At 39.9% G+C, this 22788-nt stretch overlaps 2 protein-coding genes and 1 long non-coding RNA gene across 4 annotated transcripts in view; 2 read left to right on the forward strand and 1 right to left on the reverse strand.

Annotated features, from left to right (window-relative positions):
• The first annotated feature begins 765 nt into the window (after window positions 1–765).
• NUP43 (nucleoporin 43) lies at window positions 766–12786 on the forward strand. The gene is made up of 8 exons (XM_082634324.1): window positions 766–932; window positions 1239–1361; window positions 2014–2091; window positions 3453–3633; window positions 4924–5059; window positions 6093–6244; window positions 8484–8606; window positions 11523–12786. The coding sequence occupies exons 1-8, from the start codon at window positions 813–815 to the stop codon at window positions 11750–11752; spliced, it is 1143 nt and encodes a 380-aa protein (XP_082490450.1). The 5' UTR covers window positions 766–812; the 3' UTR covers window positions 11753–12786.
• A 181-nt stretch (window positions 12787–12967) lies between these two features.
• On the reverse strand, window positions 12968–18601 carry LOC309811512. The gene is made up of 4 exons (XR_014295197.1): window positions 18472–18601; window positions 18237–18365; window positions 13206–13264; window positions 12968–13014 (listed from the first exon to the last, which is right to left on the reverse strand). It is a non-coding gene; the product is annotated as an uncharacterized lncRNA (long non-coding RNA).
• The window catches only part of LATS1 (large tumor suppressor kinase 1), a 41918-nt gene continuing 37673 nt past the window's right edge, over window positions 18544–22788 (forward strand). Inside the window, exon 1 of one of the 2 annotated variants that reach the window (XM_082634323.1) lies at window positions 18544–18905. In XM_082634323.1, coding sequence (XP_082490449.1) covers window positions 18633–18905 — 273 coding nt within the window. In that variant the 5' untranslated portion in view covers window positions 18544–18632. The remainder of the gene's footprint in view (window positions 18906–22788) is intronic. The other variant, XM_082634322.1, reaches the window with a different exon arrangement.

Raw genomic sequence — 22788 nt, forward strand, 5'->3', positions numbered from 1 at the left:
ATTATGGGCTGGAGTAATAGGAAAAGATAGAGGAAAGAACTGGTCCTTGAAGGATGGGCAGGATTCTGAGAGACAGGAATTTTTTTAAAAGCGGGGGAGAGTGTATCATAGGTCTAATCAAAAGCACGAAGGAACCTAAGGCTCTGATTCCTGAGCTGTCGACGTTACAATTAAAAATCATTCTTAATTATATACATAAATGAATTGAGGATGCTCACACAGGCAATGGGAGTCCAAATTAGAACTGGGGTCCTCAGAATTGCAACTCCAGTTTCTGACAGTGTGTATTAATAACGTTGAAGAAAAGGATTTGTTTGGGGGACGGGGAGGGAGAGGTTTTGAATAACAGATTGGTACGTTGATGGACGTACTTCCAGGAGGATTTAAGAATTTTGAGTATTTTCTATGCGCGGTGAAATGCAAGACAATGCTTAGGTGTGGCTACTAGGTCGTTTCTCTTGCATTGATTTTGTTTAGGTTTTGCTCTTAAATTTGTCTTACATTGCAAAGTTATTGCACAAATGTATTGTTTCGGTGTTTCTATACCGTTTGCAGATTAGGAGCAGGTCCTACAGCACAAGAACGGGAAACACCCTTGCCTGGGTTCAGAGCCTCCTGGGTGGGGCAGGGCGTCCCAGCGTCCTCCCACTTGAGGGTTGGTGGTTCGTTCCCGCACTGCCGACAGAGGAGAATTGGCTCTCTGCAGCCACCGTCCCTCGTACGGTCCGTTCCAATCAGGGCTCAGCGGGAAGGGGCGGGACTGAGTGGCGCGGGTTGTGCTTCTCGCTGTCCCTGGCCTGGTTGCTTTCGGCATGGAGGAGATTTATGCCAAGTTTGTGTCACAGAAAATCAGCAAGACCCGCTGGCGACCGGTACCTCCGGGGAGCCTGCAGACCGCGGAGACTTTCGCCACGGGCTCTTGGGACAATGAGGTACCCCCGTTCCCGGCCCGGGAAGCCCCTGCCTCCTTCCCTCCTGGAACCGCGCCCCCGGCCGCCGGCGCGCGAACTCTCTCTTCTGGCTCTTCTCGCCCTTCTCTGTCCCCCGAATGCACGTCTCGGGCTCGGTTGCCTTGTACCTCAGAGCCATCGATGGCCCCGTATCTCCTCTTTTTTAATGATTATCATTCCATTTGCCTGGGATGCTTTTAAAGCAAGGTTGATTGAAGGCAGTGCAATTTTTAATTTCGGAGAGTTTGACATATATTTCATCTCAAGATAAAATGTTCTGCTTTACAGGAAAATTATGTTTCACTGTGGTCTATTGGAGATTTTGGGAACTTGGACTCTGATGGAGGATTTGAAGGAGACCATCAGTTATTGTGTGATATCAGACACCATGGTGATGTAATGGATTTACAAGTAAGTTGTGTAATATCCAAAAACTAACTTTTAAAAAACTGAGAATGATCTTTACGTTTAGAGATGTAAAGGACCTTAAAGTTTGTCTAGTCTCACCCCAGGTTTACAAGAAACTGAGTTCCCTATAGGTTACGATTTGCCAACATCATATAGCTGCTTAATGGCAGAATCAGGACTGGGGAAGGGGATGTGGAATTAATCCTAACTTGTTTGTTTGCCAATTGACCATCTACTATCTGCCAAGCACCGTTTACATAAGTTAATTTCATTCTCATCGCATGCTTGTTGAATCAAGTACTATGATCTCTGTCTTAATGAGAGCACTGAGACTAAGATCTTTGGAGCATGTACTATGTGACAAATACTGTGCAAGGCACTTTACATGTTTTTGCTTTTTGAGTTCTCATAACAGCCTAGCAGGGATTAGTTCTCTGTTTTGCAAGTTTACCAAGGCTTAGAGAACTTAACTTGGCCAGGGTCTCAAAGCTGGTAGTAAGTGGTGGGAATGGACTTTTGACTCTCACATTTTATTTGCTTAGCATTTATAGGCTCTTTGCATTTTAAAATTGTTATACTACGAATTGAGTCAAACAAATGGCTTCCTCCCTGCTAATATTTATGAATCTATAACAAGCAAGAATTTTCTACTTAGTTTTTTGACCAGGAAAGAATTGTAGCTGCTTCATCAACAGGATGTGTAACAGTTTTCCTTCACCATCCGAATAACCAGGTAAAGAACTTTTGTTTGAAATCTCAATTTGCATTTTAATTGTTTTTAGGAAGGTTTAAAGAAAACTGTACTTAATAATGACACAAATAATAAAGTTTTATAGTCTTAAAACATGGAGGGGAAAATCATTGTATTACCCACCTTTTAGTAGATTAATTCTAGAACCATGTTTGTGTGAACGTTCATTCAAATTGGGTATCTCTTATATTCTCTTAGGTTAGTTCTAACAATATGGTATTCTGGCAAGTACTTTTCCTGTAATTCTCTTTTAAGATCCTAGTCTGGTCTTTTGAAGAAAGAAAGAGCACTTTCTAGCTCAAGCATCATGAGAGAGAACAGGAATAGCTACTTTGCTTCAGATAGAACCTAGGTTTCAATTGAAAGAGAGGATATACTATATGAAGGCTTAACATTTTTTACAATGCTTTTCTTGTGTGTGCCAAAGCCTGACTGCTGATCTTCAGAGCATAGTGGTAAGGGCAGTCCTTTAAAATAGCCCCACTTGAAGTAGAAGTTTTAAGTTGCTAGAAGAGCATGCTTACTTAGATTTGGGGATTAATCAAGGTCATCTTACTAATAGGCATGCCTAGTAAATACAAGAGCCAGGTCTAGTTAAATATTTTTCTTTTTTTTTACTGTTTATTTCAGCAATGCTTTTATTTTTTTTTTATTTCTTTTTTTGGCTGCATTGGGTCTTTTGTTGCTGCGCGCGTGCTTTCTCTAGTTGCGGCGAGCGGGGGCTACTCTTTCGTTGCGGTGTTCAGGCTTCTCATTGCGGTGGCTTCTCTTGTTGCAGAGCACGGGCTCTAGGTGCACGGGCTTCAGTAGTTGCAGCACGCGGGTTCAGTAGTTGTGGCTCTCGGGCTCGAGAGTACAGGCTCAGTAGTTGTGGCGTATGGGCTTAGTAGCTCCGCGGCATGTGGGATCATCCCGGACCAGGGCTCGAACCGGTGTCCTCTACATTGGCAGGTGGATTCTTAACCACTGTGCCACCAGGGAAGTCTTAACTATTTTTCTTAATGGAGTCATTTGGAAAGCACTGCAGAGATTTTCTCTTAAATGTAGGCCAGTCCCCTTAAGAATTTAGAGTTGCCTTTGAACACATAATTACCTGATACCTAAAAACCATTTCTTTAGTTTGAGATAAGTTTGGGATGTCATTAAAAAGCGTTTCTTTTGAATCTAATCCGGTATATACAGAGCTTTAATGGAAGTAGTTTCTAGACCTTAATGCTTGGAAATACAAAGGGAAAAGAGTTACTATGTTTCTAGAAAGGTGTGAGACACAATTGTAGTTGGGGAAAGCTCTAGTTTTTTGGAGCTTTGCTTTGATTAATCATAGCCTCATTTGTGACATGTAGACTCTGTCAGTCAGCCAGCAGTGGACAACAGCTCATCACCACACGGGTCCAGGCAGTCCTTCCTGTAGCAGTGCACCATGCACAGGTGTTGTGTGCAGCAACCCAGAAATTGTCACAGTTGGAGAAGATGGTCGAATAAATCTCTTCAGAGCTGATCACAAGGAAGCTATAAGAACTATAGGTAAGAAAAATCCTATTTCTTTGGTCTATTGCATAGTAATTGAGCAGCTACCATGTGCTAAGTAAATGCAATGCTAGGTGTTTGAGGGATTTTAAAATACACAAAGCAGGATCCCTTTATCAAGACAGTATGTTGATAAGGCCTGTATGAAGGAGTGACTAGAAGAAAAAGAAATTTGTGGAGAGGACAGCCAGAGGGGATTATCAGATAAAGAATTGAGGGGCAGGTGGCAATCCATTTAATCTAGGTTCCAAACCATAAATAATACTAAAAGGTGGCACACCAGATAAAGGGAACAGCATGGAGGAAGGGTAAGGCCATTCAGAGAATGACAGAAAGTGTAGTTTGAACTGACTTTAGATATTTATATAGGAGAAGTAAGAAATGAAACAAGAAAGGTAAATTGCAGTCAGGTTGTGAAGAATCTAATGCACAGCTGTAGAGGTTACGTTTTGTTAGGTGGGCAACTACGGAGCCATTGAAAGTTTTTGAGCAAAGGGGTGATGTACCCCCTGTCATGCTTTAGAAGGATTATTCTAGTGTAGTAGTTCTCAACCATACTTTGCACAGACTTGCCTGAGGAGATTTTTAACAGCCCATCACCGTAGACCTCCTAAATCAAAACGTCTGGATTGAGCCCATGAATCAGTTTTTTGTGTTATGATTTTTAGTTCTGAGGAACACTGTTTGTTTAGCTTTTAGGGACCACTGCCTGGTGGCAGTTTGGAGGAGGGTCACAAACAGTTTAAGTGTATAGTAAATTAAGTGGTATAAGTTTTAAACACGCTATGAAAAGGAAAAGGACAGTTAAAGCAATCAGGAAGGACTTCATGGAGGAGAAGAGAGCTGATGAAGATAAAGATGTATAGATTTGAGATAAGTCAGCGGAATAATACAGGTCAGAATGAGCTCTGTAGGAAGCAATGGTGTTTGGCTCAGTAGAATGAAGGTTCTGGGTTATGCAGTAGAGAGAAGTAAAATTGGATATAAAGGAACCTGAACAGCTGTCTCAGAAATGGAGGGTAACAACCTAAAGTGGAAATAGAGAAATAAATGAAAACTTAGCCCTCCATTTGGAAAACAGTTCAGCTGTCCTGTGAGTGATATAATTTTTCTATTAAAGGACAGTCCATTTTAACATGTATATTATTGCATTTTTCTATAGAAATTAAACTGTGACTTATTTAAAATTTCATTTGTAATATTTCAGTCAATGGAGGGAATGCAGTTTAAAATTTTCATGGAAAAGGGGGACCTGTCAACACACAATGCTGTTTTCTTCATTTGTAGACAATGCAGATAGCAGTACACTCCATGCTGTAACCTTTCTTCGAACTCCTGAGATTCTTACAGTAAATTCAATTGGACAGTTAAAAATATGGGATTTTAGACAACAAGGAAATGAGCCCTCTCAGATATTATCACTGTAAGTTTTGATTTGTAATTTCAGTAGTGTGAAGCAAATTTCTTTGACTGTTTATAGCAACTGACTTTAAACCATATTGTATTTTAATTGCATGCTAAGAGAATAATCTCTGACTAAATTTGATAAAGCAAATACAGTTGACCCTTGAACAATGTAGGGAGTTAGAGTCACTGACCCTCTCTACACTCGAAAATCCCTGTGTAACTTATAGTCAGCCCTCCATATACGTGGAATCCTCTGTATCAGAGGTTCCACATCCACAGATTCAACCAACCTCGGGTCATGTAGCACTGTATATTTACTATGGAAAAGTATTAATATGTAAGTGGAGCCATGTTGTTCAAGGGTCAGCTGTATAGTTGGATGGGCTTGATAGTACCATGCTGCATTTGGTAAATATTTGTTGTATTGATTCAGAAGTTTCTATTAATCTCTTTGAAGTTTATGTTATTTAATGGGGAACTTTTTGCTCATCAAATGATTCTATGAATAGTGGGAATATTCTATTAATATATTAATAGAATATTCTGTTCTACTAATAATACACTCTAGATGTGATTGGGAGAAAAATACAATCCAAGATATTTTTTTGAGCAGAAATCCCCTTTCTATGTATGCAATCTTCTCTTCTTTAATTAGAAAATAGCATGTGTTAAGCTGGAAAAAAAGTTATATAAACTAAGCATTAAATAAGGTAGAGTAGAAGTAAGGAATATGCTGTTTAGTTGATATATAATGTTTTTAAAAAGCCAAGAAATGGAAATGTTTTGCATATCTTACCATCAAATTATCTTGCTCCTTATGTGTCCAAATTGAAGAGAGAATGAATAACTCTGGCCTTTAACTCCCCCTCAGAATTTTAATATTTAGAGGTATATTTAACGTAGTCAGTTTTTTGACATGATTTAAGTTTAGCCAGTAGCTCCAGCCACAAAATTATCATTTAGTTACTGGAAAGAAACAGGTTTCATAGGTTATTCAAAGATAAATTATACTTTACAACTGTGTGAAGTCATTGTATCTCCCATTAAAGGACTGGTGACCGAGTGCCACTCCACTGTGTTGATAGACATCCCAACCAGCAGCATGTTGTAGCTACCGGTGGTCAGGATGGAATGTTAAGTATTTGGGATATTAGACAAGGTACGATGCCCGTGTCTCTACTGAAGGCTCATGAAGCTGAAAGTAAGTATTGTGGTGATACATAAGTTTTTGGTGTGTGAGCTATACAATGTATTATAAGCAGCTTTCCATAATGATACCTATGGATCATTCTACAGCAGAGTTTTTGACTGAATTGTATAAATTTATAATAATTAACTAATCCCTTTTTATTTGAAATTTACATTCTTTAACATGTTTATTATACATAAAACCGTAGTGATTATCCTTACATATTCATCTTTATGTGCTTCTTTTCTTAGGATAGTTTTTTAGAAATAGAATTGATGAGTCCAGAAGTTTGCATAATTTTAAAGCTGTGATTCATGTTGTCAAATTGTTCTACATAAAAATAATACGAGTTTATACTGCCACACCCAGTATGTGAGAATGCACTTTTCCCATGCAAATGCAGGCTGTTATTTTTTATATTTGCTAATCTGTGTGTTCTTCAATTTATTATTGTACCTTTTTCTATTTTTCTTTCAACAAGAACAAAATATATAGGCTCTTGCCTTGTTTTTAATGTTTGTCATTTGATTTTGGTGGAGATTTCTTGGCTGAACAGAAATTTTTCATTTTATCACCACATGTCAGGGTGGATTATAGTTTTAAATTCTGACTTAAGAGAAGTTGGTATTAATGCTTCAATAAAACTATAAAAGAGCAAACATTATACCAGTATTGCAACTTCTAAGTTTGTTTCACGTTATTAATACTTTGGAAAGATAAATGATTTTTAAGATTATATTTAAGAAGCAAATAGAAACTTTTTCCCTCTTCCAGGTATGGCTACGTCCAGGTAAAAAGAATAAAAAGGAATAGGTGTGCCCTTAGAGCCTGTTGTTGCTACCCTAGTGGTAGTTAGAATTACAAACTTCCAGATCTCTTCTCACCAGCCCTTTTTTTTTTTTTTTTTTTTTTTGCATTACGCGGGCCTCTCACTGTTGTGGCCTCTCCCGTTGCGGAGCACAGGCTCTGGACGCGCAGGCCCAGCGGCCATGGCTCACAGGCCCAGCCGCTCCGCGGCACGTGGGATCCTCCCGGACCGGGGCACGAACCCGCGTCCCCTGCATCGGCAGGCGGACTCTCAACCACTGCGCCACCAGGGAAGCCCACCAGCCCATTTTTAAACGCCAGCCTGTATCGTTCAACAGAACACACGAGTGTAGTGGCTTGTAGTGTATTTTGAATTCATCTTGACTCTTGGCTAGAAATAAGATGTTTTATAGAGGTTTGTTTTCTAATTTGACAGTATATAAATACATAAGAATCTAGATTTGGGCAGTCTGCTAATGGCTGTATAGGCTGTTTTGTTTTACTTTGTTTTAATGAAACAGTATGAATGTACTTTACACGGGGACTCAACCAGCACGCATTCCTTTCTGGAGGAAGGTGACCTTTTGGTTTTCCGGCGTGTTTAATTGTGGTCACTGTCAGAATGAAAATGCCAGCTTGCAAACACGTGCCTTGCACTTTTTATGCTACACTCTGAGCACTTTCTATGCTGCCTCTCTAAGGTTACCTAACCCAGAATCACGAAACCCTTGTTCACAGACTACTGTTTTACCTTCATGCTGCAGCTCTCTTCCTAAGGAGTCCTGGGCAGTCCTTGGCTCCCAGATACCTATTGGCACACCAAGTTCCCTTCCAAGTTTAGAGCTTGAGGGGTCCCCAGTCCCAAGCTGGCTTCTTAAGTCTTTCATCTGAAACCAGATCCAGATTTTTGGAGCATTTCCAGGTTTTGGTTTGCTGGGAGCTAGTTGCTATTTCTGTGATACAGGCCAGAAGTATCCAGAGCCTTGGCATGAGCCAAAATTGGACTATGTCTCTTAGAAATTCATTTGTATTCTACTTTTATGGTCTTCTCTCTGTTTCCAGTAATATAACCTTCATGTGTTAATGACACAGGAACTGAAAATAAGAGAACTTAACAATTTTCAAAAAATCTTTTCAGAATTATTCCATTGTCATACTTTTCCATAAAAAAATTGTACTAGGTCAAATGACTAGCATTTATTTTCATTCATTTGCTGGCTCAATACACAAGTAGATTTACTTGACTTCTTTATCTTATCTACATGTGTTAGCCATTTGGAGAGTTATGTCTTTTCTTTGATCCTGAAGCCTTTGATTTTTATCCCAGGCTTGGAGTTTGAAGGTGTGTGATGGAGGTTAATGGAAGGTGATGCCTAGAGACAGGGTTTTAATGTTTGTTCAACTGATCTACACAAGAATAAGCTTCTTGGTTCTTGTCTTTTAGTGTGGGAAGTTCACTTTCACCCATCCAACCCAGATCATCTGTTTACTTGTTCTGAAGATGGATCTCTCTGGCATTGGGATGCCTCCACAGATGTTCCTGAGAAATCATCACTCTTTCACCAAGGTAAAAAATTGTAATGAAGATTCTTGTGTGTAATTTTATTATATTTTTAAATACCAAATTAGAAATTCTCGTATTTTTAACATTAAGGAATGACAAAATGTTTCCATTCTCTGGCCTCAGGGTAAATTCTAGTATCACAGGGCTTGAAATCTGACTGTCAGCTACTGACCACTATACTGCTGATGACTAGAAATGCTGTTAGCTGGCTAACTTCGGACAGCTAGGGGTCTTGTTTGTGAGTACATTGTTGTGGGCCCTCATGCCACAGGATAGGCATTGACAGCTCTCTTACACTACATTGTCAAGGGTGTATGGCAAGACAAAAGTTGATCTTTTATGGATTAAGGTACTGGTTTCTCCTCAGACTAAAAGGCCCTGTCTCCTGATTAAAGACAGAGGTAAGTAAAGGTCAGCCAGAAACTATACACTTAAAATCAAGAGGTATTTTTGTTTCTGTTTTTTTGCATTTTCTAACCTTCTTGTTTTTGAGTTTGTCTGTGGTTCCAAAGTTTATTTGTTCATTCATTCAGCAAATGTTTATCAAGTGCCTACCACACGCTAGGCACTCTTCTAGGTGTTAGAGCCCATGACAGTGAGCAGAAAAGCCTCGAGGCACATAGAGCAAATATTCCAGTAGACAGTAAGTAAGATAGATAATGTCTCAGTAAAAGTCTAAGCAGAAAAACAGAAACTACCCTGGATTTAGAAGGAATCGGTTTCATGTGTGTTAGAAGGTCTCGAAGAACAAAAGGGAATGGGAGGGATGCTGGAAGAGCAAATAGCAAAAAAAGAGGAATGCCCAGAAACCCACAGTTGTTAATACCTCTGCTGTACTGTTGGAAGCGCTGTCCAGGTTGGTTCTGGATCAGCAGAAAAGGTGCCACCTCAGCCTGTGTTGTCGTTGCCAGGAACCTGGAGCCTTTTCCTTCCCCCACCCCACCCCATCTGCCTTTCAGTCACCCACAGTAGTGCCTCCCATGGGCAGGGTCTGCCTGGAAGGCAGATGGCAAAGGAGCCTGGAAAAAGGAGTTTGCCCCTGTGAGACACTGTAGAGCACAGCAAAGTAGGAAAGGAGACAGCAAGAAGGAAAAGATCTGGACCAAATACCCTGATGCCTATGAAGAAGAGTGAAGAGAATAGGAGGATGAAGAATTAGTGGAGGAGGGGCCGCTTGGCAGGGAGAACATTTGAGCAGAGACCTGAGGAGGTGGAGGTACGAGTCACAGGAACGCATGCCAGGTGGAGGAAACAGCAAATTCCCAGGGCCTGAGACAGAACAGCAAGGAGGCCAGTGTGGGTGCAGTTCAGCAAGCCGGGAGTGTGCGGTGGCAGGAGCTGCGGAGGACTCTGAAGACCGACGGGGATGAGGCCTTCAGGCTCTGTTCTGGATGTGACGGAAAGCCACTGGAGAATGTTGAGCAGGGGAGTGGGGTGATCTGTCTTATGTTTCCAAAGAATCACTTAGGCGACTGTGTAGAAAATAGACTGGGGAGGGGGATGGAAAAAGCAGAAGCAGGGAGGAGAGTTAGCACCGTGGTTCTAACGTTAATTTTCACAGTAGTCAAGAGTCATTTAAAATATAGGAGCAGTAAAAGGTAAACAGAAACTAAGAAGGAAAAATCTAAAACGTCTCCAGAAGAATTCTGGAGAAGTATGTATGGTGTGTGTAGAGCATGCGGCACGTCTATGCTAATAACTTCATGTATGGAGAAATTAAGAATTTTATTAGTTTCTAATAAATAATAAGGATTAGCTAAGCAGTTGGTTTTTTATTTCTTCTTTCCCTACCCCCACTATCTTGCATTTGAGATTTTACTCTTTGAAGAACCTTGGTTAGACGGGAAAGAGCCATTTACTATATTCTGTGCCTAGTGTCGCAAGGAACAATATTAGACACTGTGAAAAGGTAAAATAAATATCATCTATACAACCTGCTCTTAAATACTTAATTTAGTTATGGAGAAGGGGGCATGCAAAGTTAAATCATCTAAGAAATGTTACAAGGTAGTAAGTTATTAGTGGTGCGTATAAGTGCTGGGGGTTCCAGGAAGGAAAAGAGAAGCATGAACTGGAGTCGTCTTCAAAGGCTTCTTAGAGAAGGAAGTTGAGCTGGGCTTTAAGAATCAGCAAGATCTAAACTCACTGATCTTTAAGCTTCAAGATATGAGGGACTTCGCCTTGTATTCCCAGCACTTAGCACACAGCCTGGCATATAGTAGGTACTCAGCCATTTATTGAGTAAATGAAATCTGTCTTTATTTGATCTGGCAGAAAGTTGAAAGGAAAGAAAATTGCAAATGAAGGCTAAAACTGAAATATACTGCTTCTGCCCCACTTAATCCTGTATTAAATGAAGAGCACTGTCAGACATAAAAGTGTATAATCTGGTAGTGTTCTTAAATTCTACTTTTAAGAACATTTACCTGAAATAAAGGCAAAGCATAAAAGGAGATCTAAAGCAAGTTGATTATATTTTTAGACATATAGAAATAAATATATTTTTAGAAATATTCATCTAGAAATACATCCAGAAATTTTCATTTTTTGATTACCTAAGAACTTAGATTTCCATATATTATCTACATTTATTCTACTTGTCTTCTAGGCATTTTGGTACATTTCTGAGACTTTCCATTAAAGAATAAACAGGAAGACAGGGTCAAAATGAATCTTGTGCTTTGCTGAAGATTTCAAGTTTGATAACCATATTATCCCATGGAAATTTGAGTATTTAATATCACTGACTAAGCCTTTAGTCAAAAATGGTGATGTGTTATAATGGAATTATCAGCCAGTTATTCTTGAGAATTAAAACCAATATATATCATTGCCTTTTTTAAGTATTAGAATTTCAGATGTTTACTAGTATAAAATTAGTCTTGAAAGCAGTTTTCACCTTTTCTTTTCTTTTCCCAGGAGGAAGAAATAGTACTTTTTTGTCTCATAGCATTAGTAACCAAGCTAATGTTCATCAGTCTCTTATAAGCTCCTGGCTCATCACTGATCCTGCCAAAGACCGTATTGAAATCACAAGCTTGCTTCCCAACAGGACTTTGTCTGTGAACAGTTTGGATGTTTTAGGTCCTTGTCTTGTTTGTGGAACTGATGCAGAAGCAATTTATGTTACTAGACAACTTTTTTCATGAAGATACTAAAAGATTTCATGTAAAACATACAGTTACAGCCTTTCAAATTCCAGCTTCTCTATGCAAATTTTTATGATTGGAAAATGTGAAATTTGCAGGGGAAGCACCCGTAAGCTATTGTTAATTTTGATGCCCAGTTTCAGCTTTTGTTAGTTGAATATTCTTCTAATAGTTAGTAGCTAGAGTCTGATTAAGGACTGATGGCAAAAGAATTGGACCGTGTGGAAGAACATGAGAGGGATCCTCGTGCTGATAAACGCACTGCCTTCAGCACAATTCTGCACAGCGCAGGGAACCAACTCTTCATTTCTGATGTAGGGCTCAAAAATGTCAAACCACCAATGGGTTTCTATCCTTTTTATCAACGGTATGTGGGGTATACCCCTCCCTGGTGGCCTTAGCTAGTATTTATTCTTTTTACTACAAGTATTTTCTTCAGTTCTTCCACATTTTATTCCCTTAATAATTTTTGTAAACTTTTTTCAGAAAGAATTGAGAACAAAAATGGCAAAATTTTTGTAGTGTTCAAATTTTTTTAAAGGTGAAAATGTTTTGACAGTTTCCTTTACTAGAATGGGTTTGAACAGAACTCTGTCAGCTCCTTAGACCCAACTTTATTTCTCTTGAAAAGAAAAAAGACAAGTACATTTTTCCTAAGGATTTTTGCTTTTATTTAGTTTTACAACGTAGTTGAAAATTGCTGAATTGGACATTGTGCAATAAAATAGAACTTGACATTGATAAATGAGCTGACTTACAAACGAATTTGATAGGTAACATGCAAGAGACTAGTATGATGATGTGGTAGGAGTATAGAGTTTTGCCATCTTTATCTTTAATGTTAATGATGACCTAATATACAGTGTTTTAAGACAATTTTATGATATTGTCTTTCTAAAGTTTGTTAGATTAAATGCATTATTGAACTGTTAAGACCTTAATGACAAATCCCTCGTATTATACAATTGAAGTGTATGTTTATTTACTTTACAATTCCAACAATAATTACTATGAAGTTTTGTCTTTCCGTCCCAATAAATATTTGCAGTTTTTTTATGCCGCCTTACCTCAGGGTTTTTTGGATTTTGTTTTTTTGTTAACAGTTTAAAATGGAATACATACATGCATCTGCTGTTTTATATATATTTGGCTCAAAAATATTTGACTGCATGGACTTGCCTCGCAGTCCAGTGGTTAATGCAGGGGGCACAGGTTCGATCCCTGGTCGGGGAACTAAGATCCCACATGCTGCACAGCATAGCCTAAAAAAAAAAAAAAATCGACTGAAGATAATTAGTAACTTTGAATTCCAAAGAATCAGGGAAGGAAAGAAAATGTTGCTGATAGGAATTCTTAATCTGTTTATAGTTTTATTGCTGGGGCTAATTTTTAAAACTTTCTGTTGTTACAAAAGTCATTTATTGTAGAAAAGACAGTCAAAAGTTTTAAGTACTTAATCTCAAAGAGAGACAATTCTTTTCATACTGTCTTCTATCCATCAATGTAGTTTTTCTGTAAAAAAAAATGAAATATACATGTTATATTTGTAGATGCACATTCTCTAGCAGTCAACACATGAATTCAATAATAAAAATATAGCTAAGAATTTTCCTCAGACTTTATATTTCCCTTGGTATGAATGTCTTGTTGCAGCCTAAGCTACAGTGTCCCTCTCTTCATCCGGTACAGGCATCCTCCCATTCTACTCGGCAGGCTAACATCTTTGCTTTGAACGGCCCAGACTTGATCTCATCCCTGAAAGACCCTAGCTCCCAGGTGGCACATTTTCTATGTACAGTAAATGGCAAACTTGTGCCTCTGCTTCGATCCGTATTATCTGCTGCTGGAAAGATACATGTACGTTTGAAGGTTACATGTACATTGTTAGCACCCTTCTCAGTTTCCCGCAACAATGTATACAATTTCCCTTGATCATTACAGTAAATAATTGGTAGAGGGAGGGAACCAGACATACAGGCTTAGCATACTACCTTGGAATGGACACAAGTTTGAAGTTTGAAGCTTTGATTTAAGGGTATTTGTAACCATAAGTAGAAGGAAGTACATTTGAATAATGTTACATTTTCTATCAATTTAAGAGTTCTGTCAGACTTAATAAGAAACATAAGAAACTTCTATATCCTTATTGATAAATAAAACCCTAATTTATGAATTTAATTCTCACTGCTTTTATTCATGGGACTATCAAATAGAATTTCTTTTGAGGGCTGTAGGATCTCAGAGGTGAAAGATATCTTGGAGGGCATCTCCAAACTAAGTCTAATCAACACCTCCACAGCATTCCCAACAAATTATCATCTAACCTCTACTTGAAAATATACCATGATAAAGTTTCCCATTTCCCAATGTAGCCTCCTTGTTTGGACAGCTGTAATTGATATTGCATTATGGCAGGGTTTTAGTGTGTGAGCGGGATCCAACACAATCCTATAAAAAAAGAATCATTATTGTGGGTTAATGAAATGATCATGTGAACCTATGAGATGGAACCAAACACCAATCATTTTATCGAATTTGCATTCTGTTGGGGTGCTTTACTCTAAGGTTCAACTAAATAAGTGAATTTTCACATACTGAACTGAAATTTACTTCCATTTGTCTTTTCTCAGGAGCCACAAAAAACAAATTTAATTCTTTTCATCATATGTTCAAATATTCAGAACTACGTATTGTAGCTTCTTTGGCGTAAACTTTAAAAATCCTTTCAATGGTTTCTTGTGGGCAAGGTTCCCTTCCCCACCTTTCTTGCCCTTCTTGGCTAAATCCTGCATACCTTTCTGGACTCCTCTTAGGTGTCATTTTCTCAAGAAAGCTCTCCCTGGCCTCTGACAATCTGGGCTAAACTGTACTCTGCATCAAAAGCCCATTGTGCAGAACTTATATTGTGCTTACAGCCATTTGCTAAGCAGCCTGTCTCCCTCTACTGGACCACAAGTTCAAGAACAGGGCCCATGTCTTAGTGTTGTATGAACAATGTTTAACACAGTATCTGATACATAGTAAGCCCTGAATTAGCCTGAATTGAACTAAACTCACAATTTTGTTTTCCCTTTAAAAAATAAAGGCCTGGGTTTCCTTGGTGGCGCAGTGGTTGAGAGTCCGCCTGCCGATGCAGGGAACACAGGTTTGTGCCCAGGTCTGGGAAGATCCCACATGCCGCGGAGCGGCTGGGCCCGTGAGCCATGGCCGCGGAGCCTGCGCGTCCGGAGCCTATGCTCCACAACGGGAGAGGCCACAACAGTGAGAGGCCCGCGTACCGCAAAAAATAAATAAAGGCCATCATTAAAGTGTGACTTCCAAAATGAATACTTTTCCAGTGGTGTCTGCCTTGCCGAGAGTATGACAGGAATCTGCCATCCTGGTTCTGGGTACGATATTCCTTTGTAATGCTGTCTCAGCTTATTTTACCTATTCTGATATTTGTTCAATTGACTGCTGACTAGTTTAACTTAAACCCTTAATTTTCACACCTGATACTCCCTAAACCATACCTCCCTATTCTTGAGTTAATGCCGATGATTCTGATTCTTACTATAGGTCCATCCTTCCTGTTTAAGGAGACATATTTTGTTTCACTTTAGGAAAGAGCTAACAATCACCTTTGAATCTTTTCTGCAGAATGCAGAAGCTGATCGTTTTCAGAATTGCCCAGCGTGCTCTCTACACCCTCATCCCATTGGTAAGGAGATAGGTTAAATGGACTTAGGCCCACTTCCCAATTATCAGTGACATACGAATCACTGGTATTTGGCTACAGTTGTTGAAGTATTTATAAACCAACCTAACTTATTGACACTCTGCCACATTTATCTTGTTCATAAGGCTATTGTGAGAAAACACCTGTGCTACAGCTATCATCCTATCAAAATTTTGGCATAATTGAAAGATTCCTTGTCCTTTGTGAATAACACTTCTATTTCACAGTATTGTGGAAACATCCTTTTAATAATCCATTTTAGAATCTTGTCTAAGAAGCATACTAAGTTCATTAGTGTACAGTTTATATCAAGCCTTCATTTCAACTTATGGTATCAATATGATATCTAGCTCAGACTAATTAGATGGTCTGAAGCGGTAGCAGTACTCTTGTTTTACAGATAATGTAACCTGGGGAGAGCCAAACTCTGATATGCAACTATTTAAACTATTTCATTGGTATCATTCTGAACCACGATGTTAAGCGGCAACACAGAATAATTAAATAACAGCCTAGACCACAGTCATCTTAGCATCAAAACAATTACAACATTTCACTATATTAGTAGAGGGAGAAAACCACAAAGGGGGTGGGGGTGAGAGGGGAGAAGTAGAATGACTAGAATCTAGCTGATCAGGTAATAAACTAATTAATTAAAAATAAACTAATGGTCAATTCCAAACTGTCATGACTAACTGGACTTTGGGGGAACAGTAGCTGACAGACCAGCCTAACATAGCCATCAGACATGCATCAACTGTCAAAACAATTTTTGTACAGACCATGGTTATAAGAAGCTAAATTGTAATTAATACTAGACAGTAAAATGCTAGCTGCAACAAATCAAAACACAGATCTTACTCCTGCATAGTATGGAATCAACTTATTAGCCAGAGAGATCCTACAAGCAAGGATTCCCCAGTAGCAATGAGCACACCAAGAACCCAGATTTGGTTTCTAATACCATTCTCCAGTAAAAGGAACCAAGGCTCCTTGGAGGGGCAGGAAATAAATCAGATAGTTTGGAGCATTTTGTAGTCCCAGAAAGGAAGAAAGTTAAGAAAAAACAAAAAAAAAACAATGATGGGAGTATGTTATAGGGACACAGAAGCTAACTGGAAGAGTTCCAATAGCCAAAGCTGAAACAATTGATCAAAAACAAGAAATACCCAAACTATTAAATAAATATCCACGAGTCCACATTGATAAGAATAAATGTTTGAAAAAAATGGATGAGAGACAAATCTCAGAATTCCAAATAATTTATGTAGATTCTCCACTCTCAAGGAGGTGGAACACAATTCACGCCTAAGGGTGGGTTGCTCATAGTTGAGAGCCTTCCCCTAAGATAGTGTGAATTCCTGGGAGAGCCTGTGTTCTCAGGACCACAGTGCTCTCCAGACTTTTTCCATGTGTGCTGCCTCTGTTCCTACAGTCATCCAAGCATGAGACTTGCCCCTTACATCTGTTGATAAAAACAAAGTGAGACAACCTACTATACATGAAACAGATAAGCAACAAGGATTTGCGGTACAGCACATGGAACTACATTCAGTATCTTGTAATAACCTATAATGGAAAATAATATGAAAAAATATATATTTAGAACTGAATCACTTTGCTGTATACCTGAAGCTAATACAATATTGTAACTCAACTATACTTACAAAACAAAAACCACACAACTACAACAAAATCAAAATATCCCTCTTCCATGAAGCACTGAAGAGTTGAATAGGCTGAAGCTGGACCAACGGTTTTCCATCACAGCAACACAAAGACCTTCAAACACAATAGCAGGTATTGCCATTCTCAGACATCAGCACCCTTAGTTGGCATTTTCCTGGTCTTTCACCTCCACCCACTCCCAGTCTCAGCCACTCTCAGTTTCATCCTGTTGGTTGGTTCTTCTATCCTGAACATTCCTTCTCTCCTTTCCCCGCTCTTTTCTCCCCCTACTTCACAGGAGTAAACCTCTTAATATATAGAGCAATTCACTGAGGTCCTTGAATTATCTAGGAATTCTCCTAAAGACAGTAGTTTTTGGAGATGCCCATCTTTAGGTTTAGAGAGATGAAGAGCTTAAGTAAAGAAGTTCTGAGGGTTGGTGACAGAGGTGACAAGGTTTAGGCGGCAGTCTGCTCTTCCAGATACATAATCCATCTAGAAAGGACAAGCAGGCCTGTCAACATATTAGATTCATATAATTCATATTAATTTTGAGGCTGAAAGATACCCTGAAAGGTTACTTAGTTCTCCAGCTGAAGAAAGTAAGACCTAGAGCTATTAAGTCAGCCACTTTGGGCCATGTCTTCTACAGACTCTGTGATTGTGGAATACAGATTTTCAACCAAGTGCTCGTGGAATGTAATCTTTTAACAGGTTTTCACATTTGAACTTCTGGATACAGTAGCCAGCAACTAATTCAACATCAGAAAAAAACTCTTAAAAAATTGTCTCTAGTAAAAAATGGTGAGATATTTGAAAATACTAAGTGTATATATTTTCTAGAGGCAGAATTGGCAAAGGCGCTCTTTACAATGGGTGGGCGGGACCTTTAAACATCATACAACCATTGATCCCATCCCAAACTTCTAATTCAATCTAACAAGAAATGAAGCCTCTTCTCGCAGTCATCATTATCCCAATTACGGCAATAACGACTTCCTCTTCTACCGAGTCGGCTGACAGATTAAAAATCTCTAAACTCCTTAATCTGTCCTGGTTCGAGAATATATTAATCTGGCTGATTCAGAAAATACTTACTCACGGATTTACTCGGGGAAAGAGTGCTAAGCAAAGATCAATTTATTTCAAAGCATCTAGAAATCCCGAATCCCGATGTCCACAGCGAGGTTCTGAGAATTAAACTCCTCCAGATGCGCATCTTTTATCCTATATTCGTCCATAGAAAGAGTTCAATTGAAAAGAGAGAGACAATGAAATAAATGAGTGGGCTTGGGATGGGGGGAACCTGACGCCACCAGCCGGGGCGAGTCACCTGAGCAGCGCAAGGCAGGGGCGACGCGGGGCGACGCTCGCAGACACGCAGGGAAGCGGGCGACTACGGAAAGCGGGAGGCCGCAGGCGGCGCGCTCGCTCCCCGTCGCCGGGCGGGCCGAAGCCCCCAGTCCTCGGCCCCCGCGCAAGCGACGCCGGGAAATGCCCACATCCGGGAAACCTGCAGCGGAGTGCGGCGGCGGCGACACCGAGTGGAAGGCAAAATGGCGGCGGCGGCGGCGGCCTGGTGCTAAGGGGAGAGCCAGGTCCCCGCGACCCCCGCGACGGGCCGCGCTGGCCCGCGGCAGTCCCCCGGCGTCTCTGCCCGCCCTGCCCCACCGGGGCTACTTGGAGTCCCCGGGACGGGCTCCGGCCGCATCGGCGCCCGCCCTCGGGCCCGTGGACGCTGTCCAGGAGCCCCGCTCTCCCCTGCAGGTAGGTCCGAGGCTGGCGTAGCGGGTGGGGCGCACTCTCTTCTCCCGAGCCGGAGTTGGCGGGGCGGTGGCCGCCGGGGCCCACGCCCATCCCCGCTGGCGGGGGTCCAGGGGCTGCTACGGACGGGCGGGCCGGGCCGGCCCGGTGCGGGCCCGACTTGGCTGGTTGCACGGACCTGAGCGGAGCCCTGCCCTGGGGAAGCGAGGGTTGGCCGCGTCCGGGGATGGAGGAAGAGCCCCGGGCTTTGCGGCCTTGGAGGTTCAGGTTGGGCTAGGAAGAGCCGGTGTCGCCGGAGGCCGTGCGCGGACTCCCTCGTACCTCCACCCTTATCCCCAACACGCACGGGTCAGCGGTGCTCAGGAAGGAGGGAAAAGCGAAAGGTGGTTCTGAAGGAAATTCGCAGTAACAGAGCCGCCGTTCTTTCATCTCAGAGGGACCGGATGGTGGCTATACCTTGAAGAAATTCTCGGAATTTCTACTTACAGTCCACTGTAAATAGGGTACTGTTCATAGCTGGAAGGGGTAGGAGAGATGGAGGGATCTCTGTGGAGTAGGCGTGTGTATGTAAATACAGAAAAGGAAGGAAAGGAAATTAAGGGGACATTGTTTACTATAACTTCAAAAAGAATTTGTATCACAAAGAATGACTCTCAGGTGACTTGATTTAACCCCATTCTCTCCAGTTGAAAGTTCTTTTCTAAGGGAAGAAAATTTAATGTCTGTTGACCCATGTGTTGCTATTACTCAAAATATATAGTCATGTAGAAGTTATTCATAAATCTAGTGAGAAATAAGTATAATCTCTAACAAGTAATATTGTTTCACTCCGGTTAGGGAAATGAATTTGAATCGTGAAGCTTGTCCGGCCTTTATGGATTATATATTGAGGATTAAGAATTTTTTATCTAATTTCCTCCATGTGGAAGAAACGGTAGGACATTATAATTGGAATGAATGTTCTCTGCTAAGGTGTCTACGTTTGTGATTTACCTCCGGTTATTTCTGTAATAAGTTGACAGACAGGTAAAATGAGCTAGTTGATTCCCTAAGGCAGCGGAGGAATTTGACTGATTTAACAGTAAAAGAAGTAGCATTGTGTTACTCTGATCGGCTGCTCCTGCAAGAAACTAGATCATGGTACACGCCAGGGAAGGCGCATTTTTTTTCTATGCCTGAATATTTATTGAATATGACTTGCCACTCTTCAAAAGCAAATAATAAAATACTTCTGCTGCACATTTTTGATATCATGTGTGGATATCCTTCTATAGGTTGAGTTTTTGTTTTTGTTTTTAATGCTTCTTGTTACTCTACGTAAATGTAGTCTAGGAACTGTTTCAGCTCTGGTTATTTAGTTTTTGTTCTAGATGTTATATTTACATTAATGGGGGATTTTTGTAGACCGCAAAAGTTATTTAGTCATTGATCAACATTTTTATCAAGTAGAAATGGCAGTCATTTTTTAGCATGAATATAAATTATAGTGATTGTTTTCACTTTCGATAAGTTAATTCTTAGAAACTGAATTGGAGAAGATGTCATCAGTATGCAGAGATTCTTGAATATTGCTGTATGAACAACTAAGACTGTGGTGCTAAGACAGTACATATTACTGTTGCTATTCTCATCACTGATTTAGTCAAACTCTGAGACAGGCCATCTTTCTTAAAAACCTAATTCAACCTAAGGTAACACTTTGAAATCTTCTATTGTAATGGGATCTATTCTTCTTCTAAGCTGGACAGTGATATTTGTTTGGACTCACATTTGCACATTTGATGAAGGTCTGAACTTTCTAAGGAATGGAGGTTTTGTCTTTTCAGTCTAACCAGTTTAAGTATCTCTTCAAAGAATGTGAGTAGTTATAATCCCTTAGGAAAACTCAAGATGTAGGTATGGTAAAAAGAGCCCTGGGCTGGTTCAGGATGTGTCGAGTCCATTCCTAGCATGATGTTGAGATGGCTAAATGATCTTAGGCAGGCCACATTACCTCTCTGGATCCATTTGCTCATCTGAAATTATATATATATGTAGATATATAGGTAGATATACATATATAGAGATAGATATATGTATCAATCTGTCTATATCTATATATCCCCAAGACACCTATGCTCTGTCAATCTGTGATCTAGTAGGAAAAATAAGTTTTATTTGACTGTGCAAAGTGCATTTGGAGTTCAGAGGAGGTTAACAACTACCAGTTCAATGAAAACTTCAGGAAGGAAGCATTTGAATGGGACCTTAAGGGTTAGGTATAATTTCTACAAGAAGAAATATGGCAGGCGCTCTTCCAAGAGTAGTGAACAGGAAGAGTAAGAACATGAAAGTAGAGAAGCACAGAGTACATTAGCTGAGAGCACGTAATTTGGCTTGGTTAGAATCTGGGTAAGATAGTGGAAAGAGTAAGAAGATAATAACTAACATTTATTGAGTCAGGCACTTATTCTAAACATTTGACATGTATGAAACTCATTTAATGCTTAAAATAACCCTATTTAAATAGGGCTATTATTGCCCACCTTTGAAGGTGAAGGAACTGAGGCACAGCTTGCTGAGATCACAAAACTATTGTAGTTACTGGTAGAACTGGGATTTGTACCCTGCTCTTTGACCCAGATCTCTGACTTTAAGTTAAAGGAATCATTGAGGGTTCTGGAGTAGGGAGGTAACATGATCAGAACTATGTATTAGGAAGACTCATCTGGCACCAGTGTAGCATGGGTTAAAGAGGTAAGCTGTTTAGTGTTGAAGAGTTCTTCTCAAAATTCTCTTTGTTTATGAGAGTTTTCACATATCAGTTTCACATTTGTTAATGCCAGTGTCAGCCATACCTTGCTGGAGGGATTGTAGTCTACCTTTCTGGAGGACAACCTGACAATAAGTATCAGAATTTTAAATATGCATTCTCTTTGACCCAGCAATTCCACTTCTCGGAATTTATCTTAAGGGAGATGCCCAATAATGGGTGCACAAGAATTTTTTTTTTTAATGGATTGTTTAAATGGTTACAACTCTGTAAATATACTAAAAACCATTGAATTATACACTTTATTATTTAGTTAGTTAGTTTTGGCTATACCACCGTGCAGTATGTGGGATCTTAGTTCCCTGACCAGGGATTGAACCCGTGCTGCCTGTAGTGGAAATCCCAGCACAAGAATTCTTATTGCCACAGTTTTTATTAACTAATTTTTATATGTACAAGGAATATGTGTATACGTGTAAGCTATGAAGCATAGTAAAATGACCATCCACGAACTTACCACCCATCCTCAGAACTAGAATATTACCAATACAATTGAAGTTATCAGTGTTTAAAACATTATTTATAATAGCAAAAATTGGAAATAACCTAAAGGACCATCAGTAGGGGATAGATAAGTTATGATACATCTACCTGATGTAATTCAGTGTGTGGTTATTTTAAAAAGATGAGGTTGAATTGTCATATTTCCTCAGTTCCAAGACACCATTAAGTCTAAAACAAGCAATCTATTTAGTAACAATTTTTCAGGGGAAAGAAAATAAACATTTTTTTTAAACTATTTTACTTATTTATTTAATTTGGTTGCACGGGGTCTTATTTGTGGCAGGCGGGCTCCTTAGTTGTGGCATGCAAACTCTTAGTTGCGGCATGCATGTGGGATCTAGTTCCCTGACCAGGGATCGAACCCAGGCCCCCTGCATTGGGAGCCCGCGGTTTAACCACTGCACCACCAAGGAAGTCCCAATAAACATGGTTTTTAACTAACCTTCAATAGAATACATTTATCCATTCAATTGTATACCATTCAGTTTTTTTGAGTCTCAGCTTTATTCACATTCAGGATCTAGAATTCTTCTGATTTACTTTGGGCTTTGGTTAGTTAACAAATAGCAT

This window comes from Mesoplodon mirus (genome assembly GCF_964341445.2).
Source record: "Mesoplodon mirus genome assembly, chromosome: 10".
NCBI lineage: Eukaryota > Metazoa > Chordata > Mammalia > Artiodactyla > Ziphiidae > Mesoplodon > Mesoplodon mirus.

What these genes read in the sequence shown, in the direction of transcription:
- NUP43 (XM_082634324.1), top strand. Translation starts at nt 813, where the DNA reads ATGGAGGAGATTTATGCCAAGTTTGTGTCACAGAAAATCAGCAAGACC. An exon ending in CGGGCTCTTGGGACAATGAG is followed by an intron (nt 933 to 1,238) that starts GTACCCCCGTTC and finishes TCTGCTTTACAG; the next exon opens with GAAAATTATGTTTCACTGTG. An exon ending in GAAGGCTCATGAAGCTGAAA is followed by an intron (nt 6,245 to 8,483) that starts GTAAGTATTGTG and finishes CTTGTCTTTTAG; the next exon opens with TGTGGGAAGTTCACTTTCAC.